Source organism: Drosophila bipectinata, chromosome XL (assembly GCF_030179905.1).
Source record: "Drosophila bipectinata strain 14024-0381.07 chromosome XL, DbipHiC1v2, whole genome shotgun sequence".
NCBI lineage: Eukaryota > Metazoa > Arthropoda > Insecta > Diptera > Drosophilidae > Drosophila > Drosophila bipectinata.
Genome location: NC_091734.1, coordinates 1,037,430 through 1,056,230, shown reverse-complemented (window position 1 = coordinate 1,056,230; position 18,801 = coordinate 1,037,430). Strand labels below are relative to the sequence as shown.

General features: G+C 42.5%; 5 protein-coding genes across 8 annotated transcripts; 2 read left to right on the top strand and 3 right to left on the bottom strand.

The window, feature by feature from the left end:
- Positions 1 to 400: 400 nt before the first annotated feature.
- Positions 401 to 2,605, bottom strand: Flad1 (Flavin adenine dinucleotide synthetase 1). 3 transcript variants are annotated; one of them, XM_017239694.3, is made up of 3 exons: positions 2,445 to 2,605; positions 1,181 to 1,804; positions 401 to 1,115 (listed from the first exon to the last, which is right to left on the bottom strand). In XM_017239694.3, the coding sequence occupies exons 1-3, from the start codon at positions 2,460 to 2,462 to the stop codon at positions 789 to 791; spliced, it is 969 nt and encodes a 322-aa protein (XP_017095183.2). In that variant the 5' UTR covers positions 2,463 to 2,605; the 3' UTR covers positions 401 to 788. The 3 variants fall into 3 exon arrangements, with proteins under 3 accessions (XP_017095183.2, XP_017095186.2, XP_017095185.2); XM_017239697.3 differs by lacking the exon at positions 2,445 to 2,605 and adding an exon at positions 2,252 to 2,341; XM_017239696.3 differs by lacking the exon at positions 2,445 to 2,605 and adding an exon at positions 2,102 to 2,240.
- Positions 2,606 to 2,821: 216 nt separating this feature from the next.
- On the bottom strand, positions 2,822 to 6,099 carry LOC108124147 (uncharacterized). Of its 2 annotated transcripts, XM_070276254.1 has the most exons (3): positions 5,969 to 6,099; positions 4,571 to 5,032; positions 2,822 to 3,968 (listed from the first exon to the last, which is right to left on the bottom strand). In XM_070276254.1, exons 2-3 carry the CDS (start codon positions 4,737 to 4,739, stop codon positions 3,154 to 3,156), a joined length of 984 nt encoding a protein of 327 aa, XP_070132355.1. In that variant the 5' UTR covers positions 4,740 to 5,032; positions 5,969 to 6,099; the 3' UTR covers positions 2,822 to 3,153. The 2 variants fall into 2 exon arrangements, with proteins under 2 accessions (XP_070132355.1, XP_017095197.2); XM_017239708.3 differs by lacking the exon at positions 5,969 to 6,099 and having other exon boundaries at positions 4,571 to 5,057.
- mRpL49 (mitochondrial ribosomal protein L49) lies at positions 5,812 to 6,578 on the top strand. The gene is made up of 2 exons (XM_017239710.3): positions 5,812 to 5,972; positions 6,035 to 6,578. The coding sequence occupies exons 1-2, from the start codon at positions 5,916 to 5,918 to the stop codon at positions 6,515 to 6,517; spliced, it is 540 nt and encodes a 179-aa protein (XP_017095199.2). The 5' UTR covers positions 5,812 to 5,915; the 3' UTR covers positions 6,518 to 6,578.
- Positions 6,579 to 6,588: 10 nt separating this feature from the next.
- Positions 6,589 to 7,968, bottom strand: Brms1 (breast cancer metastasis-suppressor 1-like protein). Its single transcript, XM_017239709.3, has 3 exons — positions 7,589 to 7,968; positions 7,276 to 7,520; positions 6,589 to 7,211 (listed from the first exon to the last, which is right to left on the bottom strand). Exons 1-3 carry the CDS (start codon positions 7,776 to 7,778, stop codon positions 6,861 to 6,863), a joined length of 786 nt encoding a protein of 261 aa, XP_017095198.1. The 5' UTR covers positions 7,779 to 7,968; the 3' UTR covers positions 6,589 to 6,860.
- Positions 7,969 to 8,234: 266 nt separating this feature from the next.
- Positions 8,235 to 9,991, top strand: LOC108124138 (protein YIPF1). Its single transcript, XM_017239698.3, has 4 exons — positions 8,235 to 8,831; positions 8,889 to 9,095; positions 9,167 to 9,259; positions 9,322 to 9,991. The coding sequence occupies exons 1-4, from the start codon at positions 8,355 to 8,357 to the stop codon at positions 9,625 to 9,627; spliced, it is 1,083 nt and encodes a 360-aa protein (XP_017095187.2). The 5' UTR covers positions 8,235 to 8,354; the 3' UTR covers positions 9,628 to 9,991.
- The last annotated feature ends 8,810 nt before the right edge of the window (positions 9,992 to 18,801 follow it).

Here is an 18,801-nt window from a genome sequence, read left to right as displayed (position 1 = left end):
GAAATGGGCAGCACTGGTCAGTCAAGGGTGGCGCTAAAGAGGGGTTAAAGGGGTTTAAATAACTCAAACTTTAATTAAAATTAATATTTTGAATAATTATTCTTCTAAGAATGAAATTAATTCATTTTTAAAGAAACTTTAACTTTATTTAAAGATTTTTTTATTTTTAATCATTAAGGCTTGGTTTTTATTACAAAAATGTATAAGCTTTTAGCTTAAATAAATGTTAAGTTTAGTCCCTACAAAATATATTGTCCAATTCCCTGAAAAAAGGCTCAAATTTAAAGTTTTGTTTAAAACATCAATTTAAAAAATATAAAAATAATTAAATCTATTAAGTATAAATCTTAATAGATAATCCATAATTGTATAATCTATAAAATTAAGTAATAATCGTCCCTTAAAAATGTTTAAATTTATTTTAAATACAATGTTTTAAAAAGACATGCTTTTTAAAAAACAAAAAATTGGATTAGTTTAAGATTTGGATTAAAATTATATTAATTAAGGTGAATGTTAATTAAAATTAAAGATAAGACTTTAAATTCAAGTCATTAAGTTACTTAATTACCAAACTAATTAACAAAAATTGTGAAATTCCTCTTTCAACTTTTTACATCCTTAAGTTAAGCCTCTGGGAAAACACAGTGAAGCCTGCTTAAGACAACCGGTCGTCCGGTCGCTAATTTATTCAGCAAGCTGGATCGTAGATCGTACCAGAATGAGTTAATTTATATTCCCAATCCGAAAAAAACACACAATTATTTACAATTTGAGACTAACTACGCCTAATGAGCTAATGAGCTATTCCTGGGCAGGCGTCCGGCCCGCTCCAGCTTGGGGTCCGCCAGCTCCCAGGCTGGCCGATAGTCTCCGGTGGAGCTGGGCGGGCTGGCGGTGACGGAACCGCCAGCTGGACAGCCACAGGAGTCCGCCGGCCGCCTGAGATGCGGATTGGGGACTGTGTTGGAACGATTGCCAATGGAGGTGTAGCCCTGATCGTACAGACTGCAGTAGGGCACCGCGTTGATGTGGATGTAGTGCCAGACGTCGTGGTAGGTCCATTCCAGGAGAGGATTCACTCGCATCATCGGCGGCCAGTCGCTATCCGTGGGCTGGTCACAAAACAGAGAGAGATGGTTAGTTGAAAAGGATAGAAATCATGACCAATGGAACGTACCTGCATGGGGGCCAGGTTCTGGCAATAGGGATCCGTGTTCCGGCTGCCCACAAACACCGCCTTGATCCTGGGCATGTCCTCCTGCATGTGGGTGAGCGCCTCCTTCAGCGATCCGTCGTACTCGACCAGGCGCACCCGATAGCTGCGAATGCAGCTGGCCACAAAGTCATCGATCTCCGGAAAGGAGTCCCCCGACTTGATGTACAGCATCGGTATCTCCTGGCTGGAGATGCACTCCTGGCGCAGGTAGCTCATAAGCAGATCCAGCAGGACCGTGCAGTCCTTGCCGCCGTTGAAGCAGAAAATGAGCTCCTCGACGCCATACCGTTGCAGGGTTTCCGTAAAGAAGCTAAAGGCAGTGTCCTGTAGGACCTGGATGCGGCGTCGATCCGGATCCGAGACGATGGGCACTACGGGACAGTGCCCTGAGCCATTTACGTCCGAGGCCGAGGACATGCTGCGCTCCGGCCGATGGAGGCACTTGTGGGCGATCTTGATGGGGCTATCGGCGATCTGGGCTGCAATCGATGTGGTGGTTGTTGTTGTGGTTGCAGCGACTGCGGGCATGATGCTGGCTCTGTGGATCGGGGCTGGGGGCGCTCTCCTGGAAAGCGACGTCACCAGCTGAAAGTAAAGAAGGGGGGATATTACTCAAAAATATGCTAATATTGCATCACTTTGGGATGCCAAAGTTCAGATACTCCAAGGACAGGTCTCAAGGGGGGGAACTCATTAAAAGGTTTATATTTAAAAAAAAAATGTCATGCTTAAGATAGCTTTAATCGTGAGGGAGTACATGACAAGATAATATTTAAAAGGCACTTGAAAGATTAAAAAAAAAAAGGTTAATTAAAAATTTGTTAATTTTTTAAAAAATTAAATACTAAAATTTAGTTTTAAATTATTTCCTTAAAAACTCACTTTATTTTATAAACTTCTTATTGTAACTCCCCCCTAACTTTCACTCAAAAAAACTAACGGAATATTGCGTTTGTCGCGTGCGTGTGTGTGTGTGTTTGTGTGGCGAGCGTTTCCAGTGATTTGTAACTTATATAAGCCAGATTTACGAACAATTGTAGAACTGTGACGGTTGATGGTTGCTATTCAACTGATTTCGCTTATCAGCGGGCCAAATTACATCACGTTCGTATCGAAAAAGCAGGCAAATCAACGAAAAAAGCCAAAAACCACAAACACACACACACATTCGCCAAAAACACATGGGAACTCACACACACACGCACACACCGATGCGATCACTTACCGTGCGAAATACGCGCATGTATCGTGGCAATTACTGACAAATTAGAATTCCCTCTTTTCTGAAGCGAAAATAATGTAATTATACCATATTGTTGAGCTAATAATTATTCTGGAAGAGTCGCCGCCGTTTTTTTTATTTATTTTTTTTTTTTTGCCTCGGCACGGCAACAACAACAAGCCACAAAAACAAATGCTCGAAGGTTCGGAGCCTATCGGTTAGTCAGCTGTGCGGCAACTATCGCCAGTGTTAGAGATGAGCCTGTAAAAATCCCCCACTAGAGATGGTATTTTCAAATACCTAGGGATGGCATTTTCAAATATCTTTTAGTAACTGTTTTATTGAAAGCTTTGTTGTTTGTTATTAAAAATATATAAAAATTCTGTCGACCAACCGCATTTATATATTTATTTTACATGTAACAAATTGGTGTTTGTGTTCGTGTTTAACAACAACAAAAAGCTCAGTAAAAATACGCTTTACACATATAGCAAATGGGCACTATTGGCGTTACACTGGGTGTGATTAGTTACAAAAAATGTTGTTGTTCCTGCACTGAGAGAGAAATATTGTTGTAAGTTTGATGCATTCGATCCTAAAGTTGAAAATATTACAAACTAGATATGTTGTTTTTCAAATCAGATGATATCCCTGCTTTTAGTTCGATTGTATTTCTCTCTGGTATTCGGTGCAGGCTCTCACGGAATCCTTATCAAGTATCTGTATTGTCCAGGACCTTATCGATTAGTCCAACAACTTTCTGGCGAAATCGACGGTTCTGCTTGCCGTTCATCTCCTTGAGATACGGATGAAGGCTGATCAGGAAGGAGTAGTCGGCATCCGGCGGAGGCAAAGACAGGGACGGTCCTGTCCCCGATTCTACTCCTGATGGAGGTCCAGTGTCTCGCCCACAATTGTATCCTAATCCCGGCCGCCTGACGAATCTTTTGTTGGCGAGCTTGAACCAAGGCGGCAGACCCGCAAATTCCAAGCCATTGCGACGCACCAGGGTGGTGGCCGGAACGGGTACGAGCGACTTATGATTGCCCTGGCCGGTATTCTGGCTGGACGACTGGGATTGGGGCTGCGGCTGCTCCACCTTGATGGCCTGCAGGTTGACGGGGAGACAGGAGGTGGCTAGAGTGGCTCGTGCTGCGCGATCGGTTGGTGGTGGTGGCAGGTCCTTATCCTCCATCTCGGACACCTGCACATCCAGCGGCATTTCCTCCTCCTTCACGCTCTCTTTGGTCTGCTCCTCCTCGGCATCCTCGATTTCCGCTCCCGGTGGCTCATGTCCCGGCATCAAGACGCTGCCCGGCTTGCGAAGCACCATGCCGGCTGTGCTGGCGCCAGCGTTGGCGTTTTGTTGCAAGCGACAGGCCCTGGACTTGGTGAACGGAATAAGAAACTGCAAGTACTTTGACAGGTAGTACTTCCGCTTGCCGCGACCCGTTTGTGTGCCTGCTAGCTTCAGCGAACGCAGGAAGCTGCTTCTGATCGTGCGCCAACGTTCGCGGCAGTTTCGAACTGAAAGTTAAAAGGGAAAAGGTTAAAAAAAAGCGTAAAAAACAAACAAAAGTCGTAAATAAACAAAAACATCATGATTTCTTGCGAATAAACATGTTTTCTCGCGTATGTTCTTGCATGTCCAAACATGTTTGCTTGTGCTTGTATTGCATGTTCTTTACACCACATGTAAAGCACCGCTAGCCTAAGCCATGCTAACGGTAAAAGTTGTAGTTTCTTTTAACGAGTCATGACTGTGTGCGGCAATTGCTGAAAACTTAATTGGTTGCAGCAGAGAGGAAAAAAAAAAGAAAAACAATAGAAAAAGCAAAAACAAAATAGCATGCAAACTTTGTGCGACACAGTGACACACCTACACACACACACATAGGCACATTGCATTTGCAAATCGTGCGCGCACACATATACAACTACATAAAGCTTGCATCATAGACGCACACACACACACACACAAACGCACACACGAAATGAGCACGCAATTGGCAAGAAGAAGAGGACGAGCAAGAAGAAGCAGAAAATGAAAATGAAAATGCGCGATTAGAAGAGAAAGAAAGTTGTTTGAAAGAGCTTAGATGCGGCTTGTTTTGTGTGTTTTTCGTTACCTGTGTCCTTGCTCTCGTTAGCCACCTGCTGCCACGCCTCCTGCACCTCCTCCTTTTTGCTATATCCTGGATGGTTGTAATTCCACAGGCACGGCTCGGTCTCCACGAGTTGCACGAAGCGGACATTGAAAACGGGATCGTCCTTGCGCGCCATTGCGCCCCAGCACATCCCTCGCTCGCTCGCACTCTCGGGGCTCCCCTTTCTTCCGCCCTCGGGAAAATAAAAGTTTCGCGCCAGAGCTAACCGAAAAAACGGTAAATCACGCACAGGGTCGGCGGCAGGGGGGATCGCTTCACACACAGCAACAACTGGCCGCAGCGGCGGCGCAACGAAAACTGAGCGTGAAAAACCGACTGGCGCAAAAAAGCTGCAGCGCAAACACTTTATGCTGTTTGCAAAAGTGCAGCAGTCAGAAAGGAAGATGCTACCGTGTAGAGATACCCTGGAAAAGTGTTCAAAAGCTATCGATATCGATAAAGTTACTCTAGTGTTGAATATTTTGACATATTTCTCTTAGTTCGATAAATAATATAAATTATTATTTCTATAAAAGTAATTTTAGAAATAAAATTTATTTATCAACATTTTTATTTTACAATTTAGAGATATCTCTTTTTTTTATAATTAAAAACCATTGGTACATATATACCCTCTTTGAATATAAAACTACAGGGTATTTTAAAAGCAACATCAAACAACAGCTGCTGCGGTGCAATAAAATTGTATAAGCAATGCATTTCAAATGCAGCACTTGCCACACTCACTTGTGTGAGTGCAGTGTTATTTTTTCGTCTGTATGTAATGGAAAAGCTTTGGCAACAATGACGTCACAGGCTGCATTTGTTGCACGCGAATCGACATACGAGAAAAATTGAGGCTAAAGAGTTTAGAAATAATTTGCATATTAACCATTTGAATTTTGTTGTCTTTATGTGCGTAGATTTTTTTAGGTCAGATTTTATTATTTAATGATAAGACAAGGATTAGGTTTTCTTAAGAAAATTTATATTTTTTATGAGTTTTTATTAAATAATAAAATATTTATCCCAAACTATTTGAAACGTTGCTAAGAATTTGGCTAAACAAGATTGAATTTAAAATCAATTTTATATTTTTTGGCAAACAATTTTTAACTTATTAGAAATATTAATTTTAAATTAATAACATAACTATTGTCTCGCATTTTCTCAGTGCTTAAGAAATCGTTAGAAATGTATGCGATGTTTCCCAAAATATCGATAAAACAAATAAAACGCTTTCCAACACTGCAGCGGGTCGCATATGTAACCGCTGTGAATTATTTCTTATTTTCCATAGAAATACCCTTCAAACTGAATTAAAAAGATGGCAGCCAGTGGAAAAGCGTTGGTGGGCTCGGGGCTCTGCCAAAAACTCACCCAAGTAAGTTGAGAACTGCCGTACATCTACCAAGAAACATTAGAAACACTGCCTCTTGTTTTCAGTTCACGAGGAACCTGTACTCGCAGCCGGCACTCCTGTCCAGTTTCCGCTCCTCCCGCCAGGTTCAGGAGCTGGAAAAGTATCCCGAGGTGGAGGTAGTGGCCAATCCGCCCGAGTGGCGTTTCGTAGAACGCCTACTACCGTCAGAGACGGTGCCACAGCCGGTGGCCCAGAAGGATTACCCCTCTGGCTGGCGACCGCAAACGGAGGACGGCTCCAAGGCGGGCTATTTCGTGGCCAGGACCAAGAACCACATGGTACCGGTCTATCTGCACACCCGGTTTCGCGGCCAGCGCAGAATTACAGTGGTGCGCCGCGTCCAAGGCGATATCTGGGCCCTGGAGAAGGATCTGCGATCGGTGGTGGAGAAGTCGCGGAGTGGAAAACTGTGTGCCACGCGGGTCAACGAACTAAGTGGCCAGATCCACATTCACGGCGACCATGTGGACCTCCTCAGGGACTACCTCAAGGAGAGGGGCTTCTGAAACTACCTTGTTACCCGAATCGTGCTTTAATAAACCTCCATACTGTTCTTTCAATTTAAAAGGATTAGATCTTCTGGTAACCACATTTATTCTCGCTTATAATTTAGCATAAATTACATTGTCTGGATGACTGGAGGGGGGGAGAGGAGTGAGAAGGTGGTGCGACAACTAAAGTCTACAGGATATTTCAAAGGTTAACTTAATCGCCTAAAATTAATCGGATGTGGGAGCTCTCTTCCTACTCTCTTTCTTTCTCTTGCTCCTGCTTATGGTACTACTTATGCTGATTCTGCTGCTGTCGCCGTCAGGTACGCAGATGGGCGTAAGCAGCCACGCCCCACCGTTATCCACTGGCCCCGGCCATGGGTGGCAAGCCGGACAGACTGACTCCGGGCACTCCGGCCGTTGCGGGTGCTGTGGCAGTGGCGGCAGCGGCAGTGGAGGAGGATCGTTTCAGGGCCTTGCGTATGATCGTCCAGTCCTCCATAATGTCCTCGTCGCGTAGCATATACACCACATATGGCCCTGTTACGGTAACGGCCTTCTTGCGTCCCGGACCGCGCACCTTGCTCTGGCGCTTGTCGGTGCCCCAGTCGGCCCAGGAGATGTCCACGTTGTGCCGGTCCTCCTCCAGGCGACGTATACGCTCCACCAGCTCCTCGCGCAGGAAATCCACTGCCATGTGCTTCTCGCTCTGCAATTTGGAGGATAAGTTAGTAAGATATGGGAGAGCTTTAGGTTTTGGCGCCAAAACATACCTCAAAGTGCTGTACGGCTGCTTGCTCCTCGGAGAGGAACTTGTGCTCGATGTTCTGCAAGCGGAATCGACGCAGCACATCGGCCACCTCGATGCGGGTGCGATAGACCTTGTCCAGCTCCTTCTGAGGATGAACGAACTCCTCGGAGCGGCCCGAACGCACCTCCTGCAGCTGGCGATCGATGAGATTGATGCGTTCGAAGTAGTACTGTTCCCGCAGCTGGTTAAACTGCCGCTCCAGGCTCACTGTAAAGCGTACAGATAATGATTAGAAGTGGAGGTGGAGGATATTTTGAGACTTTTTCGGTGCTTACTCAAATCCTCCATGTGCTCCGCCCGCCGGCGCTCAATTTCGTTGGCGTCTAGCTCGGAGGAGTCATCGGAGTCGCATTCGTTGGCCTCCTCTTCGTCTGAGGTGTCGTGTGCCTGGCTGGAGTTCGAGTGCTCCGATTCCGCTCCAGAAACATCGCCCTCGCCATCGGATTCACCATTCTTCACCGGCATTTTTTCTCGGTCGGGTCTATCACTGCTTTTCCACGTTTATGGGGTGTGGGGTACGGTGTGCTCTTCGTTTTTTCACTTCTTTAATTTTTATCTTATAGAGTGCCCCTAAGAAAACAGAAAATTGGTGGAAAATTTTACGATTTTGGAGCTGTTGCAAAAAAGTGTTGGTCGACGACAAAGCCTAAGATACAGCAGTGCTGGCAAGCGACTTTTCGGTGTCTATCGATTAGAGAAAGATCAGTTGCTATCGGTATTAAAAAGAGCTAGATTTAGAACTTTATTCTCCCGATTAAGAAATCTATATCAAATTACCAATTAAAAAGCCATTTAAAATTTAGAATTTAATATATTCTTTTATTTTATGTTGTAGATTTGATTAAATAAATAAATAATAATATATATTTGGTATAAATATACTGAGATATTTTTCTCACATCTCTAACAATATTTCCGCCAAAAGGCCATCGCTAGGTGACGAATACAGCCAACAGCTGAGCAGGCTTAGGGGCGAGTGGAAAATACGTGTAATATTTACCGAAAACGAACAGAAGCGAGAACGATCCCCCCATCATCCAAATGGAGACACCCACGGCCGACGATCTGTTGCAGTTTCGCGACTATAGCGGCGGAGCACCGGCCCAAATCAATGTGAACTCGCCAACACACGCCACCGGTGGAGGATCGGGATCTGGATCGGGTGGAGCAGGTGCCAGTGGAGGATTAGGCGGCAATTCAAACGCCCAGCGCCAGCGCGGCGATCCGCTGGCGGATCTTATCTACGACATGAGCACTTCAGCCCAGACCTTGGCCGGCGGAGGAGTGCCAAATGCGCAGAATGCATCACTGGACGGTTCGGGAGCGGGCGGCGGAGGCGGCAAGTTATCTTTCCTGACCATCGAGTATTATCAGCAGTTCTTCAACGTGGATACCTACATGGTGCTGGAGCGCATCGTTAACTCGATGATCCCGAAAAGGGCGGCTGGCAACTATCTGCGGATGAACATTGGCGAGAATCCAGACTTGTACGGACCATTCTGGATCACCGTCACCCTGGTGGGTAGTTTCTTTATGTTTTGAAAAGCTTTTTGGTTTCATTCTCGTCTCTTTTAGATCTTCTCTATTGCCATAAGTGGAAACATTGCCAGTTACTTGCAGCAGGCCAACGATAAGTACACCTGGCACTACAACTTCCACCTGGTCTCCTATGCGGCCACCTGCATCTTCTTGTACGCCAACATCCTGCCGGCTATACTCTGGGCCCTGTTCAAGTACAGCCTAAAGCCCGTGGATGCTTCGGATGCCGTTGAAACGGACAGCGTAAGTTGTTTTTCGTCCTGCTTCATGTGGCATGGTTCCCTCTCGCTCACATTCACGTTGCATCGTTGCAGGCCAGCTACACCCCGAGTCTCCTCTCACTGATGTGCATCTACGGCTACAGTCTGGCCATCTACATACCCGTTTCTATTCTCTGGGTGATTAATGTAAGGGATTTTGTTGTTAAGACTTTTTAGAATCTTTTGAATTCCTACTTTACCTTCTGCAGATCTCGGTGCTCCAGTGGCTCCTGGTTATCACCGCCGCCCTGCTCTCGGGCACTGTTCTGATTGCCGTTCTGACGCCCGCCTTGCGGAACTCCCAGTTCTCGCTGTTCCTCATCATTGGAATCCTGAGTGCCCACTTTGTCCTGGCCGCCGGCTTTCTGCTTTACTTCTTCCACAGCCCGGAGCCCAAAGTGGAGGGGTCCCATGGATATCTCCCGATTCCCTCTGCGCCACCAGCGGCTGCTCTCAAGGCCGTTACCGATGCGGCGGTCAATGCTGGCGTTGTGGCCGGTAACCAGACCCACTAGACCAGATCCCCAAAGGCATTCCATGCGGAGGCAGAACCTCGTCGTCGTCGTTTTCGTTGTAAAATAAGTTTTCCTTACTATACCATCATAGTTTGCGATTTCCTAAGCTTGGATATCCAAGCATTGTGCTTTATATTGTTTTTTTTTCAACATTTGGCGACTGTGTATTTATAATAAATTAGAACTAGACGTATGTGTAATACCAAAAAAAAAAAAAAAACTATAAAAATGGGGTAAGTCCTTGGGGCTTTTCAAAATAATATTCAACATCGATCCAAAGTATACAATTTTGATAAATAAAGCGTTAGCTTATCATGCCATCATTAATTAAAAAATATTTAAATATATTTCAAGTACTTAAAAATTCTACAATTTTCATTTGAAACATATTTTTTTTTAAAATAATTATGGGTGGTCTATGTTGGCTTAGTATAAAGCTCCGGGAGTAGTATGGGCGGTGGGCCGTGGGCTGGTGGGTGGTTCTGCGTTTTTTGGGTGGCTGCATGGATTTTTTGGTGGTGGCGGTGTCATCAAATACACACACTCATACAGGGCCATTCATGTGTATCCGGTAGACCATTTTTTGTTGATACCTCGAGGGGTTTTCTTGTTAAACTTATTTTTTTTGGTTATATACTTCATAGACCTTGGTAGTTATATGGTCTGTTTTAGGTTTTAAATAAAATCAAAAATCCTTTTTTTCAATAGTTTTTGTTTTTCCAGTTTTTGGTTTTCATATTATTTTTAATCTTTTTCTTTTTAAGATCTATATCTTCCTTTCCCCTATAATGTTCTAAAAATATAAAAAAGTTAAGAAAACTTATCCACAAAACTTTAATATTCTTTAAATTTCTTTGAAAATTATTTTTAAAATAGACTTGGGGATAAAATTATAATTTAATTCCTGTTTTTAATTTATATTTTTATTTATTCCCACTTTTAAAATATTTAAAAATTTATTTATATATTTTACTTATGTATGTATTTCTTTAAAAAAAACATCACCCTGTAACAAAACTTGGTATGTAATACACGTACATAGGACACTCGCCCACCACACACCCACCCACCAACCCACGCCCGTATATACTTATGTGTGCAAACATATAGATTCCACTGACTTGCACCCACGCACATTTATGGAGGGAAAATTTCTCAATTCCAAATGCAAATATTCCCATAACGCATCGTTAGATTTTCGTCGTTTTATTTATTCTTTTCATGTCCAAAGCCACCCCACACCCACACCCACCCACTTGCCACTCCCCGTCCTTTTTTTTCGCGTACAGCTCTCTCACTCCCGATGGCTCTTTCTCTTTCCATTTCTCCAGCTGCAGTTATTTACATGACAGAATCACATACATATGGTATGTATGTATGGATTGCAAACCATAGTTTGCACCACAAGGCGTATACATCATGTCAGCATCAGGACCTGAATTTTCACCTGAGTTTGAGTTTTTGGTTTTGAAGGGTTGCAAATGGGAGAGGGGAGAGGGAGGATCAAGGGTATATGAAAATAAACCAAAAATTAAATGCACATTGCTGGGAAAAATGTAAAATTTCACAGAATGGCTTTCATACGTTGTTAGTGTGGTCGTTTTTCTAAAATTTCACCAGTGTGGCTGTGCTATTCCTCCAATTTGTAAATTTGCACATAAAGAGAATAAGTTTTAATTATTATATCCTATATTTCTTTATTGTTTTCCCATCTTTATAGTAATTTGCCACACTGTTGGCGCTTATAACCGCATAAATAGCTGTCATGCCATGTTATGTAGCCACTGATTCAATCGATTTGTGGTGGCATATAGATTAACTCATTTGCTATTCAGCTGATTAGCATTTGGGGGCTGGAAGTCCTGGGATTGGATGATTTTAGGGCTGCCGGAAACGGAAGTCACTCGATGGCTTCTTTTTTTTTTTCACCCAAACGAGAGGAAGACTCTTTCTCTTTCCATATTATGTATTTTGTTGTTGTTTGTTTTTCTCCGAGAGGCTTTCTGGAATTAGCTGATGTGCAGGGACTTATGGGATTCCTTTTTTTGTTGCCTCTTAAAGCAATTACCAAAACCCCCAGCCTTTCCACCATGCATATGTGCATGTGTGGACTTTTGTGAGTGACTTAACCCCCTTAGAGGCCGCCCTCGAAATGCATCTGAAGCGTTAAAACGCCACTCGAGTGAGGCAAGAAAATCTGCCTTCTGCCTCTGCCCTTGGGCGGATTTTCAGGGGGAAGAGTGGGTGGTTGGGTGGACAAGGAAGGATGCCTTTGGCGGGGTAAAAGGATGACAGCTGGAGTGCATATGCTAATTGGTAAGTGCATGGCTCAGCGAGCACCTGTTGAGGCCCCAAATCTTAGGCACCTTTGAAGAGGCATAAAGGTCCTGTTATAAGAGGATAACGTTTAATAAAGTGACGAGAAAAAATTATATTTTTATGTCCTTTTTAAAAGAATATAATAGAAAACAAATCTCAACTTTTTGAAACAAAATTCGAAAGAAAATACACACATAAGTCGCTCTAAAACCCTTTAAGGATGCTTATCCTTTCTAGTTAATAAAGTCTATGTTAATAAACCAAAAAATATCGACCGATTTCCCCCGGCTGAGCTGCTTAAAGAAGATTAAGTTCCTTTATAAGAGCCTTAAAGCAAAGTGGGTTTGGTTGGGAATAGTTTACTTATATTTTGCCTTTTTTTTGAGGTGGGTGGAGGAGGGAGGTCCTTGTAACTGGTTGTTATTGGGTTAATTCCGCAATCCTTTTTGCCTATTTCTCCATCAACCCTATTCCCTTCGGATGCGTGACTGTTCGTCCTTATTTTCATCATCTATTTTGTGAATATCCTGGGGCCATACACCGCACACACGTAGCTTTTGGCTCAGCAGGATGTGCAGGGCTATAACCACGCCTCCGTCTTCCTTTTAGCCTCCCCTCCCCGCCAGTGCACTCAATTAAGTAGCTGCCAGTGTGTATAGGATGGAGGTTCTTTGCAAGGAACAGAACCAGAAACACAAGGAGCAGGACCATGAAAGGACGAAAAGGATGTCGTATGACGACGAAGGCGAGTGCGACTGCGAGTACGAGGAGTCCAATGTTGACTTGAGAACTTGGCATAACTTTTGCGTACGAGTTGCTCGAATACGTGACGGAGGTTGCCATTCCCTTTTTGGCCAAAACAAAAAAAAAACAATAAGGAAAGCTAACTTGGGAAGGAGTCGAAATTGATATACCCTTGCGGCTAAGATTGGATATATATCGCAGATATCACATATAAAAGGCCGATCCTTGATCCATTTTTCCTGATGGGACCCCTAAAAATGTGGTTTTCCCCTATGGGGCCCACTGCGATGGCTATATCTTCCCCAATTCTCATCCGATTCTTAAGCGGAGTACCTTAAACGATTTCTGGGTCGATTCTCCACCATTCTGCATCAAAATCCTGAGACAAAATATTTTTTCGATTTTTTGTCCATTTTTCCTGATGGGACCCCTGAAAATGCTGTTTTCCCCTATGGGGCCCCATTCTCATCCGATTCTTAAGCGGAGTACCTTAAACGATTTCTGGGTCGATTCTCCACCATTCTGCATCAAAATCCTGAGACAAAATATTTTTTCGATTTTTTGTCCATTTTTCCTGATGGGACCCCTGAAAAAGTGGTTTTCCCCTATGGGGCCCACTGCGATGGCTATATCTTCCCCAATTCTCATCCGATTCTTAAGCGGAGTACCTTAAACGATTTCGGGGTCGATTCTTCACCATTCTGCATCAAAATCCTGAGACAAAATATTTTTTAGATTTTTTGTCCATTTTTCCTGATGGGACCCCTGAAAATGCTGTTTTCCCCTATGGGGCCCACTGCGATGGCTATATCTTTTCCAATTCTCACCCGATTCTCAAGCGGAGTACCTTAAACGATAACTAGGCCGATTCCCCATCATTCTGCATCAAAATCCTGAGACAAAATATTTTTTCGATTTTTTGTCCATTTTTCCTGATGGGACCCCTGAAAAAGTGGTTTTCCCCTATGGGGCCCACTGCGATGGCTATATCTTCCCCAATTCTCATCCGATTCTTAAGCGGAGTACCTTAAACGATTTCGGGGTCGATTCTTCACCATTCTGCATCAAAATCCTGAGACAAAATATTTTTTAGATTTTTTGTCCATTTTTCCTGATGGGACCCCTGAAAATGCTGTTTTCCCCTATGGGGCCCACTGCGATGGCTATATCTTCTCCAATTCTCACCCGATTCTCAAGCGGAGTGTTTTAAACAATTTCTGGGTCGATTCTCCACCATTCTGCATCAAAATCCTGAGACAAAATATTTTTTAGATTTTTTGTCCATTTTTCCTGATGGGACCCCTGAAAATGCTGTTTTCCCCTATGGGGCCCACTGCGATGGCTATATCTTCTCCAATTCTCACCCGATTCTCAAGCGGAGTGTTTTAAACAATTTCTGGGTCGATTCTCCACCATTCTGCATCAAAATCCTGAGACAAAATATTTTTCAGATTTTTTGTCCATTTTTCCTGATGGGACCCCTGAAAATGCTGTTTTCCCCTATGGGGCCCACTGCGATGGCTATATGTTCTCCAATTCTCACCCGATTCTCAAGCGGAGTACCTTAAACGATGTCTAGGCCGATTCCCCATCATTCTGCATCAAAATCCTGAGACAAAATATTTTTCAGATTTTTTGTCCATTTTTCCTGATGGGACCCCTGAAAATGCTGTTTTCCCCTATGGGGCCCACTGCGATGGCTATATCTTCTCCAATTCTCACCCGATTCTCAAGCGGAGTGTTTTAAACAATTTCTGGGTCGATTCTCCACCATTCTGCATCAAAATCCTGAGACAAAATATTTTTTAGATTTTTTGTCCATTTTTCCTGATGGGACCCCTGAAAATGCTGTTTTCCCCTATGGGGCCCACTGCGATGGCTATATCTTCTCCAATTCTCACCCGATTCTCAAGCGGAGTACCTTAAACGATATCTAGGCCGATTCCCCATCATTCTGCATCAAAATCCTGAGACAAAATATTTTTCAGATTTTTTGTCCATTTTTCCTGATGGGACCCCTGAAAATGCTGTTTTCCCCTATGGGGCCCACTGCGATGGCTATATCTTCTCCAATTCTCATCCGATTCTCAAGCGGAGTGTTTTAAACGATATCTAGGCCGATTCCCCATCATTCTGCATCAAAATCCTGAGACAAAATATTTTTTAGATTTTTTGTCCATTTTTCCTGATGGGACCCCTGAAAATGCTGTTTTCCCCTATGGGGCCCACTGCGATGGCTATATCTTCTCCAATTCTCACCCGATTCTCAAGCGGAGTACTTTAAACGATATCTAGGCCGATTCCCCATCATTCTGCATCAAAATCCTGAGACAAAATATTTTTCAGATTTTTTGTCCATTTTTCCTGATGGGACCCCTGAAAATGCTGTTTTCCCCTATGGGGCCCACTGCGATGGCTATATCTTCTCCAATTCTCACCCGATTCTCAAGCGGAGTGTTTTAAACGATATCTAGGCCGATTCCCCATCATTCTGCATCAAAATCCTGAGACAAAATATTTTTTAGATTTTTTGTCCATTTTTCCTGATGGGACCCCTGAAAATGCTGTTTTCCCCTATGGGGCCCACTGCGATGGCTATATCTTCTCCAATTCTCACCCGATTCTCAAGCGGAGTACCTTAAACGATATCTAGGCCGATTCCCCATCATTCTGCATCAAAATCCTGAGACAAAATATTTTTTAGATTTTTTGTCCATTTTTCCTGATGGGACCCCTGAAAATGCTGTTTTCCCCTATGGGGCCCACTGCGATGGCTATATCTTCTGCAATTCTCATCCGATTTTCAAGCGGAGTACCTTAAACAATTTCTGGGCCGATTCCCCACCGTTCTGCATCAAAATCCTGAGGCAAAATATATTTCAGATTTTTTGTCCATTTTTCCTGATGGGACCCCTGAAAATGCTGTTTTCCCCTATGGGGCCCACTGCGATGGCTATATCTTCTGCAATTCTCACCCGATTCTCAAGCGGAGTGTTTTAAACGATTTCTAGGTCGATTCTCCACCATTCTGCATAAAAATCCTGAGACAAAATATTTTTTAGATTTTTTGTCCATTTTTCCTGATGGGACCCCTGAAAATGCTGTTTTCCCCTATAGGGCCCACTGCGATGGCTATATCTTTCCCAATTCTTCACGGCGTTGTAAAATTTTGACCAAAATTATAATTCTCTCTGCTAAGGTATAAAAACCGCCTTGGCACACTTGGTTGGATTTATTCTTTATATTTAAAAATAATAGTATTGCACAGGTTTAAATTTCTTTATATTTTTTCCTAAGACCAAAAACATATAACACCCCCCATAAAAACCACCCCAATTTTTCCATGTGTAATACCCCCTTGTAAGTCCTCTTCGATTTGGCTTTAACTCTGATGTTTTGTAGACCTTAAAGCCAGGACCCCATTTTCCCCATCAGCCCATCCATTCATATTAGCAAAAACCCCAACCGATTCCAGTACATACATATCTCTATTTTCCAAGAGAAGTCCATAGTCCGGACAATCCACCGGCCGGCCGGCCGGCCTCCGGGTATCCTTTTCTATTTTGCGAAGGGGCGTGGGCGCCGCCCAGTTTGACACAATTTCGGATGCAGAAATTGCTCCATTTTCGGGAGGGAAAATCGGAGAGTATCCAGTTTGGGGTGGCGGAGAATTCTCCACAGCGAGACAGCGCCCCTACGCGAGCTTTCCGTCGAGAAAAGTGGGAAAAGCTTTCTCGGGAATTGCACCTCCCTCATCCCACCAGATATCCAGATACTATATATGTATATGTAGAAACGTTGCAATATGTATCCGGTTCTGGATTTGGCTTGGATATATTATGCTAGCAACCGCACAGATAATTTCATTATTTATTTTAATTAATTGAAAATGTTGAAAAGCAGGTGTGGTGACCCCGATGCTAAGCTAGAGTTCACTAATTGCAAACGACAGGGTGGCCAAAGCAAACTAAAGGGGATTGTCTAAAGTGGCAACTTGATTTTATATTCTAAGAACCATTAAGGCGATTCTATTTTGGTAAAACGATTAACTACAGTCCTCGAAAAGCTTAAGAAACAGTCTCTTGAAGCGATTAATATCGAAGGGAATTGATAAAATCGACCTTCATCGTTAAGAAATTTAAGAAATAGCTAGAATATTGGTCTTAAGTCTAGTCTCAATTATCGATGAAAAATACGTTTTTATTTATCGAAAAAATCGTTATTAAAATAAGGTGTCTGTTTTTATAAAAAATAGAATAAAAATATAGAGAATAATAGTAGTGGGAGTTTAAGAATGTAATTTATCGATTTTATTTATCTGAAACTCGATATACTTGTGGAAAAAAGTATCGAAAAAATCGCTAAAAACTAATCGTAGCTTAGCTTTAATTTGTAAAACACTCTTATACCCTTAGTGACTTATTATAAACTCATTTTTGAATATTAATATTTGATTAGTCCCACTTTTGGGCAAATGAAGTCCTTTGCCGTACATTAAATACATCTGCAAATATACTTGCCATCTCTTTCACTTGCCAGTGCTGCCATCTCTTTCACTCTGCCAGCCGCTGAGACAAAGTCTTTCAATTAATTTCAAATGCGAATGCAGCGAAGCTCAATGCAAACATTTGCACAATTTCAAATCGCTTTTCCACGGCTGCTCCTGATTTTCCTATTGCTCTGTCATTGCTTTTCCTCCCTACCACTGTGTTTGTTATTTTTTTTCTCCTTTTGCCACGCCCCACCCGCTGTTTTTACCACCGCCTTCCCCCCAGTGGGTATTTCTTTGTTCTGGTCCGAAAAAAACTATATTTGTGAAAGGTATTATTATAATTTGGGTTTTAAGTTTTTAGTAAAGTGTTTGTTTTTAGAATAGAAAATATTTTAAGCTTTGGGGTAGGTGAAATATTTAAAATAATAATTAGTTATTATTGGAGTATTTTTTAAAAATTATTTTCAAACTTTATTGTCTAGGATTTGCTTTTAAAAGCTTATGAAGTTGCTTATTTGTAATTTATGTCCTTATTTTAGTATTTCTTCAAAGAGGATTTGCCTTAATTTTTAAAATTACTTAAAATATAACTGCATAATATTGATCATTCTACATTTAACTAAAATATTTAATCAAAATAACCATTTAAGTTATACTGCTATCCTTTCCCGGAAAACTTGAAGAGAAACCTGACCTATATTTTTGAAATACCTCAAATATTCTAGAAATATTTTTCCAAGTGTCGTGTTATTTTTTTTTGGATTTTCGCAGCAGCTGAAATTACAGAGATTACATGGCGAGCTTGTGGCATAGATTTCCACCATTTTCCACCCGCAGTTCCCGCCCGGAAAATGCATTTTCAAATGATTTGCGGAGCCTGGCGGAGTGGAGAGTTCTCCCCGCGTGGAGAATTGGGAGTCGCGAAAGGAGAGAAGCTTTTCCCTAAAAAGCTCTTTTATTTTTTTTTTTCCACAACTACTATGTAGGTGCCGCCTAGGATTTCCGTGGAAAGTCTCAACACAGGATGCGTTGACTGCTCTGCTAATGCTTTCTCTATAGCTTTCTCTCTCGCCCTCTGGCTTTCTCCTTTCTCCCTATTTCTCTCTCTCTCTCTGTCTCTGTCTCTGTCCCTATGCCCCGTCTCTGTCGGTGTGTGAATTTATCTCCATATAAATTTTTGAGATTTCAGTTCGAGTCAAGCAGTCTTCGGCGCATCCAGCAAACGCGGTCCTTTTTTAAGCGCGTTTTCGTATTATTCTACTCATATGATTTATCATTTGCGTCGCTGTATGATTTCTCCTTGTTTTTCGTAGTACACAAGCAAAAAACTACTACCAACAAAAAAAACCACAAAAAATAACAAATCAACAAAAAAATATTTAAAAAAAAACTCTCAAAATCATTAGGCAAAAATCGGAAGAAGAATCAGCCGCAAAAAAAACTGAAAATAACTTCCTGGGGATCTAAACTATTCATTGAACAAAAAAAGGACACTCTGCCGGGTCCTTCCTGTCAGTCAGTCAGTCAGTCAGCTAGTACGTCCCATACATATATATCTTTTTTATATATTTTTGTATATGTGTGTGCCTGTGTGTGTGTGTGCTTGTGAGTGTCTGTGA

Bases quoted from the DNA above. Each gene is read 5' to 3' on its own strand.
- Flad1 (XM_017239694.3), bottom strand. The intron at 1,116-1,180 runs GTACGTTCCATT...TTTTGTGACCAG, and splicing joins AGAACCTGGCCCCCATGCAG to CCCACGGATAGCGACTGGCC.
- LOC108124147 (XM_070276254.1), bottom strand. From the start codon at position 4,739: ATGTGCTGGGGCGCAATGGCGCGCAAGGACGATCCCGTTTTCAATGTC. The intron at 3,969-4,570 runs GTAACGAAAAAC...TTTAACTTTCAG, and splicing joins TAACGAGAGCAAGGACACAG to TTCGAAACTGCCGCGAACGT.
- mRpL49 (XM_017239710.3), top strand. From the start codon at position 5,916: ATGGCAGCCAGTGGAAAAGCGTTGGTGGGCTCGGGGCTCTGCCAAAAA. The intron at 5,973-6,034 runs GTAAGTTGAGAA...TCTTGTTTTCAG, and splicing joins TCTGCCAAAAACTCACCCAA to TTCACGAGGAACCTGTACTC.
- Brms1 (XM_017239709.3), bottom strand. From the start codon at position 7,778: ATGCCGGTGAAGAATGGTGAATCCGATGGCGAGGGCGATGTTTCTGGA. The intron at 7,521-7,588 runs GTAAGCACCGAA...TACGCTTTACAG, and splicing joins GGAGCACATGGAGGATTTGA to TGAGCCTGGAGCGGCAGTTT. The intron at 7,212-7,275 runs GTATGTTTTGGC...TCCAAATTGCAG, and splicing joins CAGCCGTACAGCACTTTGAG to AGCGAGAAGCACATGGCAGT.
- LOC108124138 (XM_017239698.3), top strand. From the start codon at position 8,355: ATGGAGACACCCACGGCCGACGATCTGTTGCAGTTTCGCGACTATAGC. The intron at 8,832-8,888 runs GTGGGTAGTTTC...CGTCTCTTTTAG, and splicing joins TCTGGATCACCGTCACCCTG to ATCTTCTCTATTGCCATAAG. The intron at 9,260-9,321 runs GTAAGGGATTTT...TACCTTCTGCAG, and splicing joins CTATTCTCTGGGTGATTAAT to ATCTCGGTGCTCCAGTGGCT.